Genomic DNA, 24,006 nt, shown 5'->3' with positions numbered 1-24,006 from the left:
ATCTTTCATGATAGGAGCAATTAGTAAAATAAGTCAGTATGGTACAGTGCACTGCAAACTGCAACCACACCAATAAACAGATAATAAATGAAAAAAGCAAAATCAAAATGGATCATTACAATACGTAGTAAGTATTAAGTATTATGTAGTTAGTGTATGTAATGTTGTGGCAAATGTGTGTTCATTCATTCATTTTCAACCGCTTTTCCTAACAAGGGTTGCGGGGGTGCTGGAGCCTACCCCAGCTGTCTTCAGGCGAGAGGCCGGGTACACCCTGGACTGGTGGCCAGGCAATCACAGGGCACATATAGACAAACAACCATTCACACTCACATTCATACCTATGGACAATTTGGAGTCGCCAATTAACCTAGCATGTTTTTGGAATGTCGGGAGTGCACGGGGAGAACATGCAAACTCCACACAGAGATGGCCGAGGGTGGAATCGAAGCCTGGTCTCCTAGCTGTGAGGCCTGAGCGCTAACCACTCGACCGCCGTGCCGCCCAAATGTGTGTTGTGAGTGTTAAATATGTATGGCAAAGTTTTGTGTGTATCCTGCAGCAAGTAGATTTCCAATCAGCAGCGTGTTATATGAGCATAAAAACAATAATATGCATAGCTGCCCAGCCTGAATTGAACAAAGCGCTTATATAACCTCTAAAGAAATAGATCATGCTTGAGGAAGTACTGATGCGTTTCACTGATCCATAGAAAATAATCAGGATTTATTATCCTCAGTCACTTTACATGGTTGCTGATCATACCTTCAGCTGCTGTAGAGAACTCAAAGTTGGAACTGTATGCAGTGTAGCCAGCTGTTGTTCGAGCACGTACATGGAACACATAGACAGTTGAGGGTCTGAGGCCCGATACTACAACACTGGGATTGTTGGTCCTTGTCGACGAGTAGCTCAGCTGATCTTGTTCCTAAAAAAAAAATAATGATGCCAGCGTGGAAATAATTAACGCACATAATGGAAAGCCAAAACCAAAACTTAAATTATTGTTATTTATTCTAAATTATTAAAATTATTTGTACAAATTACTGTTTACGCTGTACTAATAATCGATGCAAATATGTGGGGATCCCCTGTATTATATATATTCAATGATAATATTTCAATAATTGTATTCTTAATTTAATAATAATAGTAACATTAATAGTAATAGTATAACTATTAATAGTAACTATTAATAGTAACTATTAATAGTAACTATTAATAGTAACTATTAATAGTAAAGTATTAGTAATAGTAAAAAAAAAGTAAAATTTGTAAAAGTATTAGTAATAGTAACTGTGATTAACTTGACATTGACTCAATTTTAAACAAAAATTAATTCATTCATTCATTTTCTACTGCTTATCCTCGTGAGAGTCACGGGCGTGCTGGAGCCTATCCCAGCTGTCTTCGGGTGGGAGGCGGGTAGGCGGAGAAAACCCATGTATGCATGGTGAGAACATGCAAACTCCACACAGAGATGCCAGACGATGGAATCAAACACGGGTCTCCAAGCTGTGTCGCCTGCACGCTAACACTCCTTCACTGTGCAGCCAATTTCAGTAATTTAATTCAGCATTTTTAATAATAGTACATTTGTTTGCTCATGAAACATATATATGTATATTTGTATACAGTGTAACTTAGTTTTTTGTACGACCCAATTTTTGTAGGGTTCTTGATGTCCACTGTTGCCCTGCTTGTTTTTGTGATTAACTTGACTTGGCTCAATTTTGAACAAAAATTATTGACAAAAATATGTCTCAGTTTTCATACACCGTCATGGTTACCATACATCCTAAATAGAAATGGCATGCCCAAGCAAAGCACCACGTGTTGGTGATTCAGTCTATGTGAAGAATGTATAGTGGTTCCTGGGACACTATAGACAGATCCTTTCATCATCCTTATTATGCGTGTAGCTCCCTATCTGTGTCCTTTCTTTCTGTCCGAACAAGATCTATCAAGCAACACGGACCCATCCTATCCCAGCCAGCTAGCATTTTTTTAATTTGCACATTTTTTAAAAACCATGATAGAATGAAGCTGTGAAATTCGAAGCGCTAAGTAGCAAGGGACGACTGTATTGTGAAAGGCTGTGAGGTAATCGACAGCAAAAGGCTTCCTGAACTTTTAAATAGTTTTCATTCATTCATTCATTCATTTTCTACCGCTTTTTCCTCACAAGGGTCGCGGGGGTGCTGGAGCCTATCCCAGCTGTCTTCGGGCGAGAGACGGGGTACATCCTGGACTTTTCGCCAGCCAATCACAGGGCACATATAGACAAACAACCATTCACACTCACATCCATACGTATGGACAATTTGGAGTCGCCAATTAACCTAGCATGTTTTTGGAATGTGGGAGGAAACCGGAGTACCCGGAGAAAACTCACGCATGCACGGGGAGAACATGCAAACTCTACACAGAGATGGCCGAGGGTGGAATTGAACCCTGGTCTCACAGCTGTGAGATCTGCACGCTATCCACTTGCCGCCCTAAATAGTTTTCAGTTCCTGAAATTAAAAGTTGCACTTGTTTTTATTTAATTCAGATGTATGTATACTTAATTGCAATATTGAAATAAATAGTTTATAAATATTACAGATTACATTTAATTTTGATCAACAAAAAACGATTATTTAATACCTTCTCGTAGTATTTGACTTCATAGTCCACAATGTCTAAGGGCGGATGTTCCTCTTCCGTCCAGGAGAGGGAGATACTGTTATCAGTGGCCCAATCCTTCCTGATGACACCCACAAGAGCAGGACCTAAAGGACCCATGGAGCACAACGACAACAGAAAAATCTATGAAATATGAATCTGTTATTGTTAGGTTTAGTGTAAAATAATTTTAAATCCAAATCATTAAGCATGCGGGTTGACTTGAGTCAAGATAGCTCAAATGCATGCATGCATGTATGTATGCTCCTTTGAAGGAAATTGTGAATATTGGCAGAAAAGTATAAAGAATAAATCTAAAGAAAAAGAATGACTGAAGTCAGCATCAGACATTATTTACTCTTGAAATGAACTCAAAAGTGATTCCAAACAGTTGAGAGATGTGCTTTAAAAAAAAAAAACAGTCTGAACTATCTTCAGACGACATGAGAAAAGTTTTCAGAAGTCCAAATGGAAAATAAAACACACACAAACACACACCTTGAAGAAAGGGCCTCTGGCACATGCGTACATAACATTAACCCTTAGTCACCTTGGTGAAGATAACAAATGCAATAGCTTAGTCTCAGCTAGGAGGATTCACTCTATAGGATACATTTACATTTAAAGAGCAGTCATTTGGGTATGGATCATTTTGTAAAGTATACCTGTTTCAACTGCCATTGTTGATGTTTATCTTCTGTATGAATTTATGACACTAAGACTACAGGAGTGAGGCAAACACGCTTCACTGATATTCAATATTTACTATCAATTATTTATAAACCCCTCATTTAAACAGAGGCAAACTAAAAGATCCACACTCTGTCTTATTAAGCGAGCTGCTCTCAATACAAATTCACGCCTGGAGTGACATCTTTATACAGTCATCATCATCATCATCATCATCATCATCTGCTAGGTAGAGGCGCTAAAAGACCAAAATCAAAGGCCAGAATGCAGCACTTCAGAGAGGTGGTGCGTCACAGTAAGTCGGGGGCATAGGGATGCAAACGCTACTTTCACATCTTGTCATGAAACCAAGATTTTCTAGCGGAAACTCAACCCGACACGATGCTTCACAGTTCAGCAGTTCCACCATTGCAGCTATTTTTAAAGCAAAATCCAGCAGAGGGGAAGGTGTGCACGGAATGTAGGAGTTTCATTGCTGACTGATGCAAAACTCACAGCCAAAGTGAGAAAATACATTGTATACATTGCTTTGTCCAACATCTATCCAGTGCATAATACATTAAAATACTTTAACTGCAACTATAAACACTTTCCATGGGTCATACAGTATGAGCCTTTATAATGAATACAGTATTTGACAAATGTAGTTAATTAAATTGATAGCGAGACAAAATGAGTCATGACAAATACGTCATTAACAATACAGGACTGAGAAATAACAGCATCCAGTAATTGAACTGCGTTGTCTATTAAGCAATTTTGCAAGGCCACATCACACACATTTGCTGATGTCTTGTATTTTGTATTTTTAACACACACTATTCCTTTTGTAGCGGAAGGTGGCACTAGACATGTTGTGCCAATATCAATCGAGTCGCTTTTAATGCAGTTATTAATGGCTCAAATGTCATGTCTGCGCGGCTTGTGAAATAGAGAAGATTTTTAAATCTTGTGTCAGTAGAGACGTTTTTTTGTCTCTTCGGCAACTGACATTTCAGGCCATTTTAGACGCAGTTGAAACAAGTAAAACAGCACAATTGCAATAACATCCAAACCAGCATAATGATTATATAGTGAGTATATGTAATGATGACATATAAATCCCTCTTTGGCTCCTTACATGTAAAAGAAGATGCATTACAACAACTACATTAAACCAAGCAACTTACTTACGTGGAAAACTTAGTTACACTTTCAAGCCTAATGGAGCTTCTCATTCATTGTTTCTCGATCCATATGCTGAGTCTAATTGTCTCTTTGTTAGATGTTTTTTTTTATTCCAATCACATCCTGAGGGAAATAGCTGCAACACTAAATACTCCTCTATTTCTATCAGTTGCTAATTAGAACAGATTTTAGATTGGTGTTCAATTTGATGCCGTGCAGGATTGGATGTGATCATTTCATCTACGAAAACAGCAGCCTGCTGCAGGCAAGTGCAAAGATGGAGCCAAATCATCATAGTTGCATGCTGAGGAGAGACGACGAACGCTGGCAGGAAGTAATTTTCTCTGTATTGTGCTCATCTAGATGTCTATCCTTCCGTATGTATTCACAATCATCAAAGTCTGTATTTTGAAAACAGGAGGTGAACAAATGAATTTTAACTGATGTGAAACGGATGAGGGGTAGGATTAAATACTATAATCCTTTTTTCTTCCTACTCCTTTTTGGACATGTGATGTACTCAGGTGTAACTTACTGTATGTGTTCCAAACAAATTAAAAAATAATGATAACCATAACCATACCTATAAGTCTCTGGAAGGTGGGCTGACAAAGGATAAGAGCAAGGACCTCCACTGGCCTACACAGAACCCACACAGGCATAGAAAGAACATGTACAGTAACCTCTTGCATCACATGCACATTTCAGTCAATTATCTTTGGAACAAAATCTTCATCCTTATGAATACGACACATAGCATTTTACTACAGTATGCATGTCGTTTGGCGGTGAAGCACCCATCCCGGTTATATGGAACTAGGATGATTTTCTGTGTGACTAGCTTGATAAAAATGCATAACTTAGTGGAGGAGAATCTCTGCCAGATCCACATTACTGGAGGGGATCTTTCATTGCAGAGAACTGCTATGTATGTATTACCATGCATGGATAGAGCTGCACTTGCATTTGATGTGTGGAGCATTAAAGTTCCGTGAGAAGGGCATGTGCATTTGTTAGAAAATAGTATTTTTCAATTTTTTTTCATAATACTCATTAAATTCTTACTGAATGCATTATAATATATTATAATAAAAATATTATATTGTCATAATTACAGTGTGGAAAACCTGTTTACAACCTTGTAAATACATTTTTTAACATTACTAGAGCCATTTAGGCATTAACTAACACTGTCACATTTACCCATATTACCAAACATAATAGCCATAATTATTAAATAAGCTACTACAGTAAAACTCACGCTTGTGTGTGTTGCTATAAATATGTTCCCCAGGGAAGCTCTCAGGCGGGCGGACAGGAAATGACATTAGGGGTTCAGGGTTGAGTTTTAGTATTGCATGGGTTACAGCAGTTACAGTAAAGTGTTTTTATTAGGGATTATTGGACCTGTTGTGAGATCATTCAAACCTGCAATCCAAGACAGTTGTTCTGGCGATCAAGTCTGTTATTAGTGTGTCTCACTGAACGTTACAGTAACATTACTGACACCTACTGATCAGTATAGAATACTACATATCATTCATTGAGTGTTTGAATGCATTTTCTGTATATATGTTTGCAATATGCAATATCCATATTTTTAAAATGACTAACTTTTATAAACCGTCGAATGTGAAGCACTATGTGGCAAGGTATGAAACTATCTGATATATGCAAGAGGTCAGCATCATATGCAGCTCTCTACCGAGTGTTCTGCTATTGTTGTTATAACTGTTCTTCATAAACTACAAATATTCTAGCAAAGAAGCCCCAGAGTAAATTATATAGCTTGATTTCTGGCAAAATGAAAAAAGAAAACACTTGAACCTCCAACTGAACAGTACATAGTTACAGTAGATATAAGGGAAATATAGAAAGGACAGGAGGTGGCAAAAGAGGAAGAACAGAGGGGGGGAGCTGGGAGAGCTGGGAAGACGTCCCATGAGAATGGATCTCTACAGCATCTAAGCATATAAATAGATGCTGTCCTTATTCCCAAAGGAAGGTGGAAGAAAGCAGAAGGAAGCCCACTTGAGAAAAAGCAGAAGAAAAAATGAATCCCCTGAGTAAAGACATCACATTAAACTGAGTATAAATAATAATAAAAACATGACCTGATTAGGGTGGCACGGCGGTCTAGTGGTTAGCGCGCAGACCTCACAGCTAGGAGACCCTCGGGCATCTCTGTGTGGAGTTTGCATGTTCTCCCCGTGCATGCGTGGGTTTTCTCCGGGTACTCCGGTTTCCTCCCACATTCCAAAAACATGCTAGGTTAATTGGTGACTCCAAATTGTCCATAGGTATGAATGTGAGTGTGAATGGCTGTTTGTCTATATGTGCCCTGTGATTGGCTGGCGACCAGTCCAGGGTGTACCCCGCCTCTCGCCCGAAGACAGCTGGGATAGGCTCCAGCACCCCCGCGACCCTTGTGAGGAAAAAGCGGTAGAAAATGAATCAATGAATGTTGAATGAATGAATGACAAAGGTCCACTTTACATCACATGTATGGGTTGTAGTTCCCACCTGGGATGAGTATCTGTCTTAGTTTCCCTGCAGTGCAGTTACACACACGAAGGATACATTGAGGACAGAGAAACATCAGACCTCATTTTCAGTAGTTTGAGGTTCATGTTGACACATCCTTTTATAGTTTATGGAAGAAAGTCCATTGGGCCACAAAGCACCCGTCATTATAAATATAATATGATTTTTTATTTATTTATTAAAGTACAGTAATCCTATTCTGTTTGGTTGTTAAAATATTTGAGGTACACAATTGCGCAAATCCTGACAAAGAATCACTTTGCTCCTGTGCGCCTTTTCACAGTGCAGTGAAATTTGAGGGTTGAATAAAGCGCCACTGAGCAATAACACCAATATATTTACACCAGAGTGCAGTTCATTGTTGGTGCATTCAAGTGATTGTCCTGTGCCCCCTTCTTAACACTAATGCAAGTGATAGAGTATCACAAATCACCACTCTGATAAACAAAGAGAAATAAAAAAAACGGCAGATTTCAAATAGGCTTGTAGCATAACAATGTGTCTATGTATGCATTTTTTTTTCTTTGTTGCCTTCACTCAGACTTTCCAGCTCATGCACTTAACCTGCGTGTGGAAACTGCACAGCATACATCTACATTATTTGTATGCTGACCACATAGGAAAGTCAGAGCAGACAGATCACCGCTCTGGAATCAATACACTTGTCAAACTGTCTTGGGCTCCTTTTTTTTTATTCTGCTTTTTACCATGGACTGTTTTTAATTTATTATTAAACTATTATGCCCTGTGAAATGGTACCTGTGTGTTTTCGTGGCCAAAAGTCATGAAAGGTATAAAATAGGTGTGCTCCGATCAATCGGCCACCGATCAGAATTGTCGTGTTTCTGTGAAAAACACGTGATCAATCTGTGCCTTTCAACACCAATCACAAAAGCTGATCACCTGTGACTTGTACTATTGCAACACGCAGCCTGTAGCGAGTGTCTCACTTTTTCTTATACTGCGCAGGTCAAAACAACCTGTCATCCATAAAAGTGATATAGATATATTGCTATATATACAAAAAAATCTAAACTTACATAGACCTGTGTGAAAAAGTGATTGCTCCCTAAACCTAATAACTGGCGGGGCCATCCATTTTCAATGCCGCTTATCCTCACTAGGGTCATGGAGGTATTCTTATCTTCAAAAAGCACCATTGACTTTTTCCCAGTCTATTCTTCTGTCACATTTTTTTAGCCCTTCAAATAGTTGTACTCAACAAAAATCAAGTGCAATCAAGTGTTGACAATAACTTGCAATGAGTCGCTTACAGCACTGTGGAGGAATTTTGGCACACTCATCTTTGCAGAATTGTTGTAATTCAGTCACATTGGAGGATTTGCGCCACCTTGTTAAGGTCATGTGACAGCATCGCAATAGAATTCAGGTCAGAATCCCTTTTTCACACAGGACATGTAGGTTTGGATTTTATTTCTTCCTTAATGATAAGAAGTTTCATTTAAAAACTGCATGTTGTGTTCAGTTGTGTTGTCATTGACTAATGTGATATGAAACATTAAAATGTGATAAGCAAGCCCAAATAAAAAGAAATCAGGAAGGGGAAAAGCAATTTTTCACACCACTGTATGTTCTCTTGACCATACAGTCAAGTCAAATATGTTTTTCTCTAATTCCGTGTTTTCTTCTCTTTGCTGGAGCCTATCCCAGCTGTCTTCGGGCGAGAGCCGGGGGTACACCCTGGACTGGTCGCCAGCCAATAACAGGGCACATATAGACAAACAACCATTCACACTCACATTCATACCTATGGACAATTTGGAGTTGCCAATTAACCTAGCATGTTTTTGGAATGTGGGAGGAAACCGGAGTACCCGGAGAAAACCGTCGCATGCACGGGGAGAACATGTAAACTCCACACAGAGATGACCAAAGCTGGAATTAAACTTGAATCTCCTAGCTGTGAGGCATGTGTATATCATATATATGTATATGCAATATCTGATATCTATTTATTTAGTAATGTTCTGTACAGACTGAACCTGAATCTGAAAGCAGGAAAATGCATAATCATATTCAAGAGTCAAACTGCATGTTGAGTACATGTTGTACATGCTTAGGTGAAGATGATGGAGTGGCCAAGTTTGTCTCTTCTAGACCTGAACCCAATTGAGCAATTGTGGCATCCATCCATACATTTTCGATGCCATTTATCCTCATTAGGATTGCAGGGGTCGCCAGCCAATCACAGCACACATATAGACAAACAACCATTCACACTCACATTCATACCTATGGATAATTTGGAGTCGCCAATTAACCTAGCATGTTTTTGGAATGTGGGAGGAGTACCAGGTGAAAACCCACACACGCACGTGGAGAACATTCAAACCCAGGTGTTCCCATCTGACTGTGTGGCAAACATGCTAACCACTTGTCCACTGTCTGGCCCTGTGGAGCATCCTGGAGTGGAAATAGATGGGCGCATGCTACCAAACATCCGCCAGCATAGAGGACTGAAAAAGGATTCCAAATACAGCATGTGCAGATCTGGTGAATTCTATGCCCGAGAGAATTAAGGCACTGCTTGATAACAATGGTGTTCACACTAGATATGGACACATTGGACGTACAGTAATTTGTTTACAGTGACGTATTTAGCCTTAACTTGATAAACAAAAATGAACATTTTGTGATGTCTCCATACGGTGAAATGTTTGAATTTATGAGACTTTGGAGGGTTAACATTGCATCACTCTGCATGGAAAACCTTGTTTTGTTTGAATTTTTAATGCTGTTATTCATGTCTTACTTATACAGTTCTATTTTATTTGACAACGAAAAAAAAATCATTCTAAAATTACAAAAAACAGTGCTAAAATGGACACTACCTCAACGAAAGGTAAGTTTTATCATCGCCTCCTATCACCAAATTTTTTTCAATCACAGCCTGGCACACAAGCCTGCCAGCAAATCAGGTGTTCCCTGTCAGTGTAATCTGTGGCTGGCCTCCACCCCCTGCAGACACTTCACTCCTGCCTTTCTCCTTCGATCACAAGTTCCTTTCTCATAAATATACCCCTACCTCTTGTTTCCTTTGACATCATCATCAGTGTCAAAACTCCTTCACGTTGGAAGCACTTAATTAATAAGACAAAGCAATCCACATCACTTCACTGTTACATTTAAATATAAATTACACATTGAATCGCTCATCTAATCAGCCTCTCTTCATTTCCTCAATCCTCATTAATGGAATGAAGCATTTCTCTATCTAATAAACAATTTTCCTAATTACACCCAGTGAATAAAAGGATCACTCATACTACAAAAATCGTGTAGTAAGCACTACTATACAGTGTACTGTATGCTAATAAAGACAGCATTTAGGTTGCTGTCTTACCAGATATGCAAGGATGTAGGTGGTGGAAGAAACGCTTCCTTAGCTTGCTTATATGAATGCCTGAATCTGTGTGTGTGTATGTGTGTGTACAGTATGTCAATTGAGCAGAGGCAGTTTGACAAGTTAATCCTTTCTCAGCATCCCAATAGGAACATCCCCCCAGGCCGCTTCTCCTCCTCTCCAGAGATTAGTTTGCATCCCAAACTTCCTCCTGTCAGTCTGGTGGCCTCAGGATGGCTTGTGACACACATACCTGACATTTGGTTTTCAAATGATGACAACCCATGAGCAGAACATTGCTGTTTGGGAAACTACTAACTCATAAATATGTTGCACAGTTTTAAAACAACAAATTAAAAACCAATGGACCAGAGCCATGCGTGTTTTTGTTAAAATCTTGAATTAGCTGAAAAATTAGTAAAACTGATAAAAACTAGCCCTGTGATTGGCTGGCGACCAGTCCGGGGTGTACCCCGCCTCTCGCTCGAAGACAGCTGGGATAGGCTCCAGCACTCCCCGTGACCCTCGTGAGGATAAGCGGTAAAAAATGAATGAATGAATGAATGAATGATGAAAACTAATCTACAAATATTTATGGAATATGAAATATCATATTCAAAACCTCTGAATTCCAGTTAATTATATCTTCCAAAGTTTTAATGTATTTCAGGCATTATTCTCAAATTCTTTGCAGACTTTTAGCACAATAACCAATACTGAAATGACTGTCAAAAAGCATGTTTCACTTTTTTTTGCATGTTTATCACACTTGGCCAGCCAACCAAAATTCCCTTAAGAGCGCAGTGATCCATCTTCATCCAAGAAGCCACAAAAAAAAGCCACAGCAACAGCCAAAGAACTACAGGCCTCACTTGCCTCAGGTCAATGATCATGACTCCACTATAGGAAAATGGCCTGCATGGCAGAGTTCCAAGACGAAAACCACTGCTGAACAAAAAGAACATTTAGGATTGTCTCAATTAGCCCAGAAAACATCTTGATGATCTACAAAACCTTTGGGAAAATACTCTGTGGTCTGACTATACAAAAGTTAAAATTTTGGAAGATGTGTGTCCCAATACATCTGGCGTAAAAGCATTTCAGTAAAAGAACACCATATTACAGTAAAATACGGTGGTGGTAGTATGATGGTCTGGGCCTGTTTTGCTGCTTCAGGACCTGGAAGACTTGCTGTGACAAATAGCGCTCTAATTTTGTGGTGCGCAGGGTGACGGTGTTGGCGCACCCCACCCAGTGGTAATTTTGTCACGCCCTGTGCGGGTTTGTGCGTGACAGTTTGTTTATGTTCCCCGTTTGGGCTTTGGTTTCCCTTTTGAACACTGATTTCCTCTTTTGCCTCGTCTGCCTTTGTTGCTAGGGTTACCCACACCTGTCCCTAATTTGTCTGCTTATTTAGTTCAGGTGTGCGCTTCTCCCTTTGTGGGATCATTGTTGGTTTGTCCGTCAGCAAGTTGTGTTGCCTTATTTTCCTGCTGCTGCAATTAATGCTAAAAATAAATATTATTTACCGGCATTTGGTCCTGCTCTCTGCATCCTGGGGTCGCACCGCAACATCGACATGCCGCGTCGTGACAGAATGATCCCACCATATGACGACGACCTCGCGGAGAGTGATTTTCGGACCTGGCAGCTTCTCAAAGCCTTGGAAGAGGAGGAGATGGCGAGACCGCCATGGGAACTGGAGGAAATGGTGCGCAGGCTGGGCGACACGCTCGCTTCAATGGCGTGGTTTTATCCCGGACTCACCGACGACACTCCAGACCGGCTGCGACGCCGACGCAAGCCGCGGCTCCGGAAGGCGAAGCCACGCTCGTTCTCTCCTCCATGCAAAGCCAAGGTGCACCCGCCCTCCTGCCCTGCCGGCTTCGACGAGCCCGACGGTGATCTCGAGTTCGACGAGTGGACCCGGCAGTTTTTCAAGGCGTTGGAGCAGGCGTGTGCGATGTACACGCCGGAGGAGCTGGAGGCTATGGTATGGGGGCCGGACTGCACGTTAGTGCCCATGACTTCAGTGTTCCCAGTACCCGCTGCACACCCTCCGACCCGGCGGCGTCGCCAGCGCACGGCACGTCGCCAAGAGGTGTGGCCGCCCTCTTCCGCCTTGCCATGTCACGCCACGGCACAGCTCAACCCTCTCGCTGTTGCCGAGTCGCAGCCCGTCGTGCATTCCCCGACGGCTCCCGTGCCAAGTGGCGAGGCGCCCCGGATTCCTCCAGTGCCCAAGCCACGCAGCCCTAGGTGTTTCCAAGACCCGGCTCCCGTGCCAAGCTGCGTGGCCTCTCAGATTCCTCCAGTTCCCAAGCCACGCAGCCCCAGGGGTTTCCAAGACCCGGCTCCCATGCCAAGCTGCGTGGCATCACAGATTCCTCCAGTCCCCAAGCCACGCAGCTTCAAGTGTTTCCAAGACCCGGCTCCCGTGCCAAGCTGCGTGGCCTCTCAGATTCCTTCAGTGCCCAAGCCACGCAGCCCCAGGTGTTCTCAAGACCCGGCTCCCATGCCAAGCTGCGTGACTCCACAGATTCCTCCAGTCCCTAAGCCACGCAGCCCCAGGTGTTTCCAAGACCCGGCTCCCGTGCCAAGCTGCGTGGCATCCCGGATTCCGCCTGTGCCCAAGCCGCGCAGCCCCTGGGGTTCCCAAAACTCGGCTCCCGTGCCAAGCTGCGTGGCATCCCGGATTCCGCCTGTGCCCAAGCCGCGCAGCCCTAGGGGTTCCCAAGACCCGGCTCCCGTGCCAAGCTGTGTGGCATCCCTGATCCCGCCCGTGCCCAAGCCGCGCAGCTTCAAGCCCAAACAAGTGGCTGCGGCCGGGACTGCTGACCTGGAGGAGCCAGTGACCCTCCTCCAAGCCTCCCTCCTCCCTTCCCTGGTTTCGGCTCCCTCTGATGACGGCGTCTGGGATTCGCCTTCGAGAGGGGGGGCTAGTACGCCTGCTTCCTCGCCGTCTCCGCGTCAGGGCCGGACGCCTGCTTCCTCGCCGTCTACGCGTCAGGGCCGGACGCCTGCTTCTTCGCCGTCTCCGCGTCAGGGCCGGACGCCTGCTTCTTCGCCGTCTCCGCGTCAGGGCCGGACGCCTGCTTCTTCGCCGTCTCCGCGTCAGGGCCGGACGCCTGCTTCTTCGCCGTCTCCGCGTCAGGGCCGGACGCCTGCTTCCTCGCCGTCTCCGCGTCAGGGCCGGACGCCTGCTTCCTCGCCGTCTCCGCGTCAGGGCCGGACGCCTGCTTCCTCGCCGTCTCCGCGTCAGGGCCGGACGCCTGCTTCCTCGCCGTCTCCGCGTCAGGGCCGGACGCCTGCTTCCTCGCCGTCTCCGCGTCAGGGCCGGACGCCTGCTTCCTCGCCGTCTCCGCGTCAGGGCCGGACGCCTGCTTCTTCGCCGTCTCCGCGTCAGGGCCGGACGCCTGCTTCTTCGCCGTCTCCGCGTCAGGGCTGGACGCCTGCTTCTTCGCCGTCTCCGCGTCAGGGCCGGACGCCTGCTTCTTCGCCGTCTCCGCGTCAGGGCCGGACGCCTGCTTCCTCGCCGTCTCCGCGTCAGGGCCGGACGCCTGCTTCCTCGCCGTCTCCGCGTCAGGGCCGGACGCCTGCTTCCTCGCCGTCTCCGCGTCAGGGCCGGACGCCTGCTTCCTCGCCGTCTCCGCGTCAGGGCGCCCCCCGGAGGTTGTTTACCGACCCAACCATTCCCTCCGTCACGTGGAGGGGTCTTGCTGGCTCCGCCGGGCCTGCCGCCATGGCCGGCCCCCTGAAGGGTCCCGTCGGCGACCCACCTCCGGTCCCCCCACCACCCATATCCCTTTGACTGAGAACCGTTTTGGACGTCTGGGATCCGTCCTTGAGGGGGGTGTACTGTCACGCCCTGTGCGGGTTTGTGCGTGACAGTTTGTTTATGTTCCCTGTTTGGGCTTTGGTTTCCCTTTTGAACACTGATTTCCTCTTTTGCCTTGTCTGCCTTTGTTGCCAGGGTTACCCACATCTGTCCCTAATTTGTCTGCTTATTTAGTTCAGGTGTGCGCTTCTCCCTTTGTGGGATCATTGTTGGTTTGTCCGTCAGCAAGTTGTGTTGCCTTGGTCCTGCTCTCTGCATCCTGGGGTCGCACCGCAACATCGACATGCCGCGTCGTGACAAATTTGGTCCATACATATATATATACATATATATTGTGTTGAGTTGTGTTGTAATTGACTAATATTTAAATTTGTTAAATGATCTGAAACATTTAAGTGTGACAGATCAGGAATTGGGCAAACGTTTCACACCACTGTTTCTACATTACAATGAAACCGTTGTTATCATGCTGAAACTGAGTTGCCATTGGGAGGTTTTCTCTTGTTGAGCTTGTTGCTTTAATTTGGTTCCAAAATGTTAACAAAGCCAAAGAAACACAAATTCCGCATTGCATGCTTGATAATTACAATAAGGCTGCAAACAAGGCAATGACTGACCTGAAGCAATTGTAATAGCATCACAGTTTTAATGTTCTGCCTAATGAAAGGATAGCATGCGTATCCCATATACTGTTCATCAACTCTCCAGCTTTTCCAGGGTTTATGCTGATCCATCAATTATTCAATCCATATTTGTCTCCGTAGACGAGAGAGTTAAGATTTCTACTGAACTTTTGGTTCCTAATTCAAGGCCAAGACAAAGCACCATTGAGGATTGCATTCTGTAGCTGACCTCAGATCAGCAGGCATCTGCAAATTAAAACAAAGTTCAGGCCACAATGGCCGAGCCATGTGCCAAAATGGGCTTCACCTTTTGACATCATCAGCACAATAAAGAAACTGATATAGTTCAATAGCATACAATCCTCGGGAGCCCAAATATGGCTCAAAGAAGAAAAAAAGGACATGCTTGCCTGTTCTAATGGAACAGACATCCACCCATTTATCTGTTTTTTTTATCCTGTTAAAGGGAACCTATTATACTAATTTTTCAGCCCTTTGTATTGAGTTACTTACTGCTTGCTCTTCTGACTGACATCAACACGTTTGTCGGCTAGTCCAGCTGCATAGTGGCTCATGTTCACAAAACAGTCCAGTTTAAAATGCCCATTACAGATTAAAATGCATTTCTTTTGCTGGTAGGAAATCAGGAACTCCAACCACTTGTGCCTGATGGTGGCGTATTTAGGAATTGTAAACAAATGTGGCTTTCCCTTATGAGCCAGGGTGGAATTGAACCCTTGTCTCCTAGCTGTGAGGTCAGCGCGCTAACCACTAATTAATATCATAATAATATATTGGTACGTATATAAAATGCCACTCAAACGTACCTACTGTATTTATTTCACATACACACAATCCAACTCAATGTCAATTATATTCCAATTATACAGCAACTAACCCCGTTGATTTTAAATAACAGCCAAACAAATTAAACTTGTTTTACTCACCGGCTTGATGCGTATTAACTGTGACATTTATCAGCGCACGTGCAGCCACGCCCAGCCCAGATACACCATTCACAGCCTCCACAAGGAATGTGTAGTTGGCGGGCGTTGCAAAATCTAGTATGGCCACAGAGATCCCGGTGAGACCCAGCGGCCGCGGGATGAATCTCAGGTCTGGCTCACATGGCTCGCACAGTGTCACACCGCTGTCCCCATCACAGCGCTGGCACAGGACATTGTAGATGATGTCACTGCGGCCTCCTGTGTCACTCGGAGGCATCCACTGCAGGAAGAGGGCTGTGTCATTGATCAATGATACCAGGTTCCTGGGTGCTGATGGAGGTCCTGAAAAGTGAGAGAAAATATCTCATATTATTCAATATTACAATATTATAATATGGTAATAATACCGGGGGGGTCAAATTGGGGCCATGATCATATTTTTATTAGGAGTTATCACATCACTAAGACCAAACTGACCCATGAAAAGCTACTATTATATTATTTTATTTGAACTTGAATTTAGTTAGAAACACGTTTTGGACTAAAATTAGTACATGGGAAACAAATTGTTCAATAAATTATTTTTAATGCAAAATAACAAATTAAAGAAAGGGTCCAAAACTGGGATTAAACCCACTCCCTCTACCCTAAAAGGCAGCAGCTGTCCCATTACAATGTGAGCAGATGAATTCTTCAATTTTATTCTCTTATCTTGGGTGCTGTCAATCATTGTGGCAACAAGCGCACCCATCCCTACACGTGGAGTCTGCGTGTAGGGATGGGGGCGGCTCTGGAAAGACCTACAACTTGGTGAGGTGAAAAAAATTATAAAACATAGTGACATTACCCTCCAAATGATGAAACAAACTGCAATACATACCATTTGTTGGAACTCAACGCTACTCTGAGCAGGTTTTTTTGCAGGTAGGAAGGTGTTAACACTAACAACTTAATAGCGATGTGCAGAGGAGGTTCGTGTAACTAACTACTCGCACTCACAAAATAATACAATGGCCTTTGAGTAACAAGTGATCAAATTTTAAATACATGTGTGAATTTGGATGAAGTATCTTACTTGATGATGAAGTATCGTGCTTGGCAAAGTGAACACAACTAAAGCTGCAAGTGCAAGTGAATATTTAAGAAACGTGTGGGTGAGTGAGTGGGTAGCGGTCAGAAGTCTCTGTTTTATTCCAACATGCTGTGGCTCAGTTTCACAGATATACATATTTGTAAAGTTTGGAATATAATACAGCTGAGAGTCTCTGACGAAGCAATACATTGATACATTATCCCTTACGATACAGCACATACAATATGTTAAAAAACCGTTAAATTATAGACACTAAGAAAGGAAAATAAATAATTTGCACATACTTGTGCAAGCCATGGTAGAGGGGTCCTTGTTAGCTCTGTAGAATCCTTTCTCACAATGACACATGGTGGCAGCCTGGTCATGGCTAGAACTATGTAGAGGACACTGAGAGCATTTCGTGTTCCCAGCATACGGTTTGAAGAAACCAGGCTTACATGCTGAAAAACAGTCAGAAGCAGACAAGGAAGTCAATTTGAGAATGTTCCTTTGTGATTTACATGAAATACATAACTCCAGTTCTTGGACCACTATCACATCCCCATCAGCTTTCTAACAGCGGCTTACATTTCAGGGTGCAATATCCAAGCAGTGTCATGGTGTTACACTGTCTCCCTTACACACCTTGAACATTACCTCACCCAGTTCCAAACAGGAAATTGGAAGGCTACCATGCATGATGATTAGCAGATATGGAGTTTTTACAGTCATGTATTTGAAACAAAAACAAACAAACAACATGTTATTAAGCTTAGACTTTCAGCTTTTAGTTATTACAAAAATATATGTTGACAAAAAAAAATTGAAAAATGCCTCCCATACAATTCCATAAAAGATAAATTGTGAAATGTCTCTCTTCAAATGAGATTCAATCAGATTAATAATGGCCATAAACATACTATAGTAGCTACTCCACAATTTTTGAAGGCAAAAAAAAACAAAGAATACAGCAATTTTGCCAAATGCCAAAGACAATGCCAAAGACAGTGACCTGATCTCAACCCAAATGTGCATAATTTTCAGTTACTTCAGATGAAAATGAAGGCAGCAAGACACATGAAGTAGAAAGTCATGGAAAACAATTCCCAGGGCTCAAGTCTTGAGGATTTTCTCTTTCAAGGATTAAAACATATGGTTTTATTTTTTCTATGTATGTCATATTTTCAACTGAGCCTCTGGAAATTGAGGTAGTCTGAACACAATGGCTGCAATTAAATTAAATACCCATTAAATTAAAGTTGGGAATTCATACTTCAAGTAAATGTTCTTTTTAGTTTTTTTGTTTTTTCAAGTTTCTGCAGTCTGCAGTGTTCGATGATGTCAAGATTCATGACTTATTTTTGGGTTCACCGCTGTGAGGGTTTGGAGCCTTGCACAGGCAAAAACAAAACATCCAGTTAAAAAGGTGATATAAGTCCTAACATTCTGCAGGAGCCATTTTTATTACAGTTTGGCAAAGTGGACGTTCAGCGTTTTTGCTGTAGGAACCCAAATGTTTTGTGTTGACTTATTTTAGACTGTGTTATAATGGAGTCTATAAAAGATATACCATTCACAGTCAGACTAGAGCTTGGATGTCTGATGTAAAATTCATAACAGTCCATCTGAATATTGCAAGGATATTTTACTCTGAGCTACAAATATATATCCCATGATGCTGACAGTTTCTGCAAACATAGGAACAAGGCCAGTCATAAATAATTGCAATAGTTGTGATGATTCACTCTGAGAAAAGTCATGAACACACCAACAAATGTTTTAAAACCATAGTTATCAGCTTGCTTGAAGGATTATTTCATACTTAAAACAACAAAAAGTCCATAAATAATAGTTCGGACCCTTGTTGCAATGCAGTAAGAAAATACATTCCATAACAATTTGTTTTTCATGCACGTAAAAAGCTATTAGCATAATAATAAGCTGATCTAAAGGATTCTTTCACTCAAAATACCCCTGAATGTATAATGGTCCATTTCGCTGAGTCATGGTTTCTTCAGGTTTCCAGCTACACCTTAGTTCAATTTCTCCTAGCTCATTACTACACCAGGTTCTCTGCAATTCTACCAACATATTTCTTATTTTTTCTATCACCTCAACCAGCCTTCCTTTTCTATCGCGTATATTTTTCTCCTTTTTGGGTGGATATTTTCCTTCCGCTTTCCTTTCCCTCACCTTTTCCATCAGAAGATGGAAAAACCAATGCGTATTGATTCCTTTTTCCCTGACTTATCTCAGCTGAGACTAGAGAACTTATAATGCAATCATTTAATATTCTGGTAGACAGTGGTTATTATTGATTTCATTTTTTACATGGTTAATTTAGTCACAATGTGTGTAATGGAACTGCACTAAGATGACAAAATTATAGGCTACAAAATGAGCCAATCAAAAAAGTTGCATTTACATAGCAAGGACACATTTCGGAACACGTTTTTTTTAGCTTTTGAAGACACCCAAAACACCCAAACTGTATTAATCTAAATGACTCCTTCTTTTCTCACTAATGATCACAATCATGGCGGTCTAGTGTTTAGCGCACAGACCTCACAGGGTTCAATTCCCCCCTCGGCCATCTCTGTGTGGAGTTTGCATGTTCTCCCCATGCATGCGTGGGTTTTCTCCGGGTACTCCGGTTTCCTCCCACATTGTGGTAATTGGCGACTTCAAATTGTCCATAGGTATGAATGTGAGTGTGAATGGTTGTTTGTCTATATGTGCCCTGTGATTGGCTGGCGACCAGTCCCGGGTGTACCCCGCCTCTCGCCCGAAGAAAGCTTTGGTTTCTTTACTGTTGCGTCCTTCATTTACACCGAACTTCAACATCAGCTAGCATCCAGAGACCTTCGATTACATTGGCATGAGACAGATGTCATTTATTGTTTGACTTTGCTGATTCTGAGGGCTTAGAGTAAGTCCGACTTATATAGCGCATTAACACGAGGTACACGTTCAGGTTCTTCATCATGAATATACAAGTTTTTGTTTATTTCTTTCAATTTTTTCCCGATTACAGAGTCGCCGAATACTGATTTTTGGCTTGAGCCCTTTAAATCTTGGTTGCCCTTCCTGATGAATACCGATGATGCTTACTAGTGGAGATTCAAACCCAAGGCATCCGCTCGAAAGTCCAAAACCCTAACCACGGCACCACAGCGGGCTACATGATGAATATACACATATGAACTAATCATATTGGTTGTCCATCCCCCTCCACTGTATTGCAAATACAGGTGCTTTCACTGGTGTTTTCCGGCTTCTTCTTTGTTGGCGTTTGTGGCTGATTTCTTCCGGTCGGTGAAGTTGAAATCAAAACTATAAAATAAAACCATTTCAATGATCCGGGGAGAATCGGAATGTTAGTCTCGTTTCCCATTGATGTTTGAGACTTGATACCCAACCCTCGCCATGATGGTAGTTTTCTGCCCTTAGGTTTCTGCCCTGTATTTGATCAGGATGTATTGGTATGATATAGAACATAAACTAGTTGAACCTGGACATTTGTAAGGCCTTGATTCAACAAGAAAAACATAGATCTGGGTTGTTATTTTGACTCTGTAATTGCAATATATTCACTGAACAACTTCTACACAGCAGCGTAACAAATTGGTTGCTGAGTGTAACTTTAAATTAACACTATCTACATGAGACAGTTATTGATATTCAAACAAGCAAATGTATGTATTTTTGGGGGTACATTTGAATTTGGAGATTTCTCAATGCACTGCAGTAAGAATACAAATTCCAAAATCAAGATGTGCACATAAGGTGAAAAGAGAGTAAAATAGAGAGAAATTCAAATCGATGCTTATACGCATAATAGAACAAGTTATTTAATAATTTCACTGACCATTCCAGCATATTCACCGGAATATTACATTGTGTGTACCTTATGTTGAGATTCTGCTAGAGGCAACAAAGGGAGAGTCCTTTTAGCTTGCAGGTGCTTGTTGCACTCTCCTAGAAGCTGCAGCGATCACCTTCAGAAAGCAATTTCAATCCAATTTGTTCAGTTCTTTGGCATTTTGTAAGCCAATGCATTCTTATTCATGAAAGGCACAATTTTTGCACAAAATATGTATTCACAATGCAAACCAATCGTACCATCATATAAAATACATAAATAATGCCAACTATTTACTACCTTAGAAGTTTCTTCAATGAAAGAAAGACGAAAGACGACTGTGTGCTGAGTGCTTATATGGTGAGCGTCCCTAATTCAACAATTGGTCCCTTCTTCATCTTGGTTTTTGAAATATAATAACATATTGGGCTCTAATTTCGTAGACCAGGCGCAGGCGCAGCCCAACGGGGTGTAATAGGAAAACCTCTGATGGAATATTCTCGGTATCTCCTCCACATCCTTTAGTCGCTTAATGGGTCACTTTCTCTGTTTCCACAGAGGCAGTGCATGTTGGCTCATTTGTGATTGGATGGTTTCTGACAGTAGGGGCGATCTGGGCAATGAAAAAGTATCCAGCACAGCAATGGAGATGAGTGATGAGTGGATCTGTCTTACATACTGACACAAGGATCAAGGACTTAAATAACACAGAATCATAAAACTAAAAGAACAATGGTAATGGTAATGGTAATGGTAATGGTAATGGTAATGGTAATGGTAATGGTAATGGTAATGGTTTTATTTCATTTGAACATGCATAGGATTACAATTGAGTGCACATTTTTAGCTAATTGGTTGTTTTTAGCTTTATGCATTATTTTAGCTGTTTGAAGATGAACTATATCAGCAAGTTGAAGTATTTGTGATTTTAGAAATAAAGAGTTAGTATGTTCTCTGTAGGCGACATTATGAATTATCCTTACTGACCTTTACATTTAGCGAGTGAAGATTGCTTTTATAGTTATTACCCCATATTTCCACACAATAAAGTAAGATATGGTAGAACAAGATTTGGGCACTGTCATGTCAAAAGTACTGATTTGGGACTGGTGCTTGAAAATATGTAAATGATGCCAAACCCCAGGTGATATGCTATAAGAATACATCTTCAAAATCCTTTGGTAATGAAGGCAGTCATTATCAATAAATAATAATTATGCTAAAGTGAGTTGACTGACGGATGCAGTGACAACCAGTAATGAGTATAGAACACTACATACTGCTGGAGCCTATCCCAGCTGTCTTCAGGTGAGAGGCGGGGTATACCCTGGACTGGTTGCAATCCAATCACAGGGCACATATAGACAAACAACCATTCACACTCACATTAATACCTATGGACAATTTGGAGTCTCCAATTAACCTAGCATGTTTTTGCATCCTAGAGCGAGGAATCGAACCAGGGTTTTCTAGCTGTGCGCTAACCACTCAGCGACCGTGCATGATTAGAAGAATTATTGATGTATGCATTCTGACATTTACCATCAAACATAGTTCAGATACACATACATACCAGAGTTTTATAATACAGTGACAATACACTGATTAAACATCAGATCACCTACGGGGCCAATCAAGAACATTTCCGCGAATGTAATGACACAGTTGCTAAGACTACTTTGGACGTGAAGAGTTGGAAGTTTTCTCTTGGCTCTTGGTTGTCAGAAACAGATGGAGCCAGAGCGCGTTTAGCCTGGTCTATGAGCTTTGATATGCAGATGGAGAGTTCACACAGAATGAGTGATGCTCCAGTCTGGGAGGACAGCGATGAGTCCTGAGTAAACACAGTCCTTAATGGACAATGACTCAGATACAACAAAAAGAATGTATTGATTTCCTGACTGCTCGTCCTGCTGTACTTTCTAACCCGATCAATGGAGGGCCTCGAGACAGCAAAGGTCATCAGAGAGCAAGCTAAGTAAAAACTGACCTCTGGCTTCTCTGGTCCCCGTCAGGAAAGAGAAAGCAAAGTTGGCTCATTGAATTGTTGAACTTTGTTCATTTGCTTCAACATTCAACTCGGTGTGTTTCTCACAGCCATTTAGAAGGAAGTTGTATAAAAAATTAAGCACTGTATTGCGTTTGCAGTATAAGCGTTGGAGATGATGCTTCTCCAAAAATATGTCAGATTTTAAATAATTACTGCACAAAAAACAACTCAGAGGCTCTTGGCGAGATGATAAGAGGAGGCATAATGCAGACTGATATCTTTTTTTATTATTTATATTTCTGGACAAACAAATTCGGTAGAGAAAAAAAAGGGTGAATACAAAAGGAAAAAACAGGACTCATGAGAAATAATGCAAATAGTTACTCATTCATTCATTTTCTACCGCTTTTTCGTCACGAGGGTCGTGGACTGGTCGCAAATAGTTACTTATTTACTTATTTGTACAGACTGATATCTTAGTATTCAGCTGCTGAACATGAAATATTTGAATGCAAAAATGTGTAATTACTTAGCACACTTGTGGGTTTTGGGTCTTGTTTGCATCTTTATTGGGACTCAACTCGTGTTCCAAAAGCTTCCCCCGCAGTTCAGGGTCTCCTTTGGAATATGATGGCGTGATGAAAGGATGTGGAACAAATAGCATTAGTACTATGAGTACTATGATGTTGCCTTATCTAGGTCATGATATAACCAGGCTATCTTTGAGTAATCCTCTAGTGGCTGATGCTGAATGAAAGGAATGGAATAATAAGGCACTCGATAGAGATGTCAAAACAGTCTAGCTGCATGCTATCAGGGTGAAAAGCAGGGTTTGATAAGTGCTGATACCTTTGTTTAGGCATATGGGAGTGTGAGATGGACGTGTTGGAGAGAAGCTGTGCTCATATTTGGGAGCGCTGGGGTTTTCCCTATTCTCTCTCACTCACTCTCGCTCCCCCTCTCCGGCTCCCGGCTCTCGCTCGTTCCCCACGCTGCCTCTCAGACAGCTTTGATCACTGCTCCCTTTGAAGCAGTGTTCCAAAATGAAAACGAGGAGAAAGCAGAAGTCATCGCAAGTTCACGCCTAAACTTCCTGCAAACTGCATTGCTTTTTCCCCTGCACAAGTTCACAGAGTCCAGTGACAAGTATTGAACTAAATCACTGATTGCAACGCGACAAAGTCTGATTACAATTGACCACATCTTGTAATGTAAATGAAACTAATTGAAATATCAATAGCG

At 42.1% G+C, this 24,006-nt stretch overlaps 1 protein-coding gene across 2 annotated transcripts in view; it reads right to left on the bottom strand.

Annotated features, from left to right (window-relative positions):
* Positions 1–24,006, bottom strand: part of LOC131139204 (ephrin type-A receptor 6-like) — a 61,589-nt gene that overhangs the window by 6,737 nt on the left and 30,846 nt on the right. For both annotated transcript variants that reach the window (XM_058088551.2, XM_058088552.2), the window contains exons 7-10: positions 17,218–17,373; positions 15,841–16,182; positions 2,650–2,774; positions 766–928 (exon numbers count right to left, since the gene is read on the bottom strand). In XM_058088551.2, the coding sequence (XP_057944534.2) occupies positions 766–928; positions 2,650–2,774; positions 15,841–16,182; positions 17,218–17,373 (786 nt within the window). The remainder of the gene's footprint in view (positions 1–765; positions 929–2,649; positions 2,775–15,840; positions 16,183–17,217; positions 17,374–24,006) is intronic.

Source organism: Doryrhamphus excisus, linkage group LG13, assembly GCF_037039965.1.
Source record: "Doryrhamphus excisus strain RoL-2023G ecotype Guam linkage group LG13, RoL_Dexc_Guam_v1.1, whole genome shotgun sequence".
Lineage (NCBI taxonomy): Eukaryota > Metazoa > Chordata > Actinopteri > Syngnathiformes > Syngnathidae > Doryrhamphus > Doryrhamphus excisus.
This window is presented reverse-complemented; position numbering and strand designations above follow the sequence as displayed.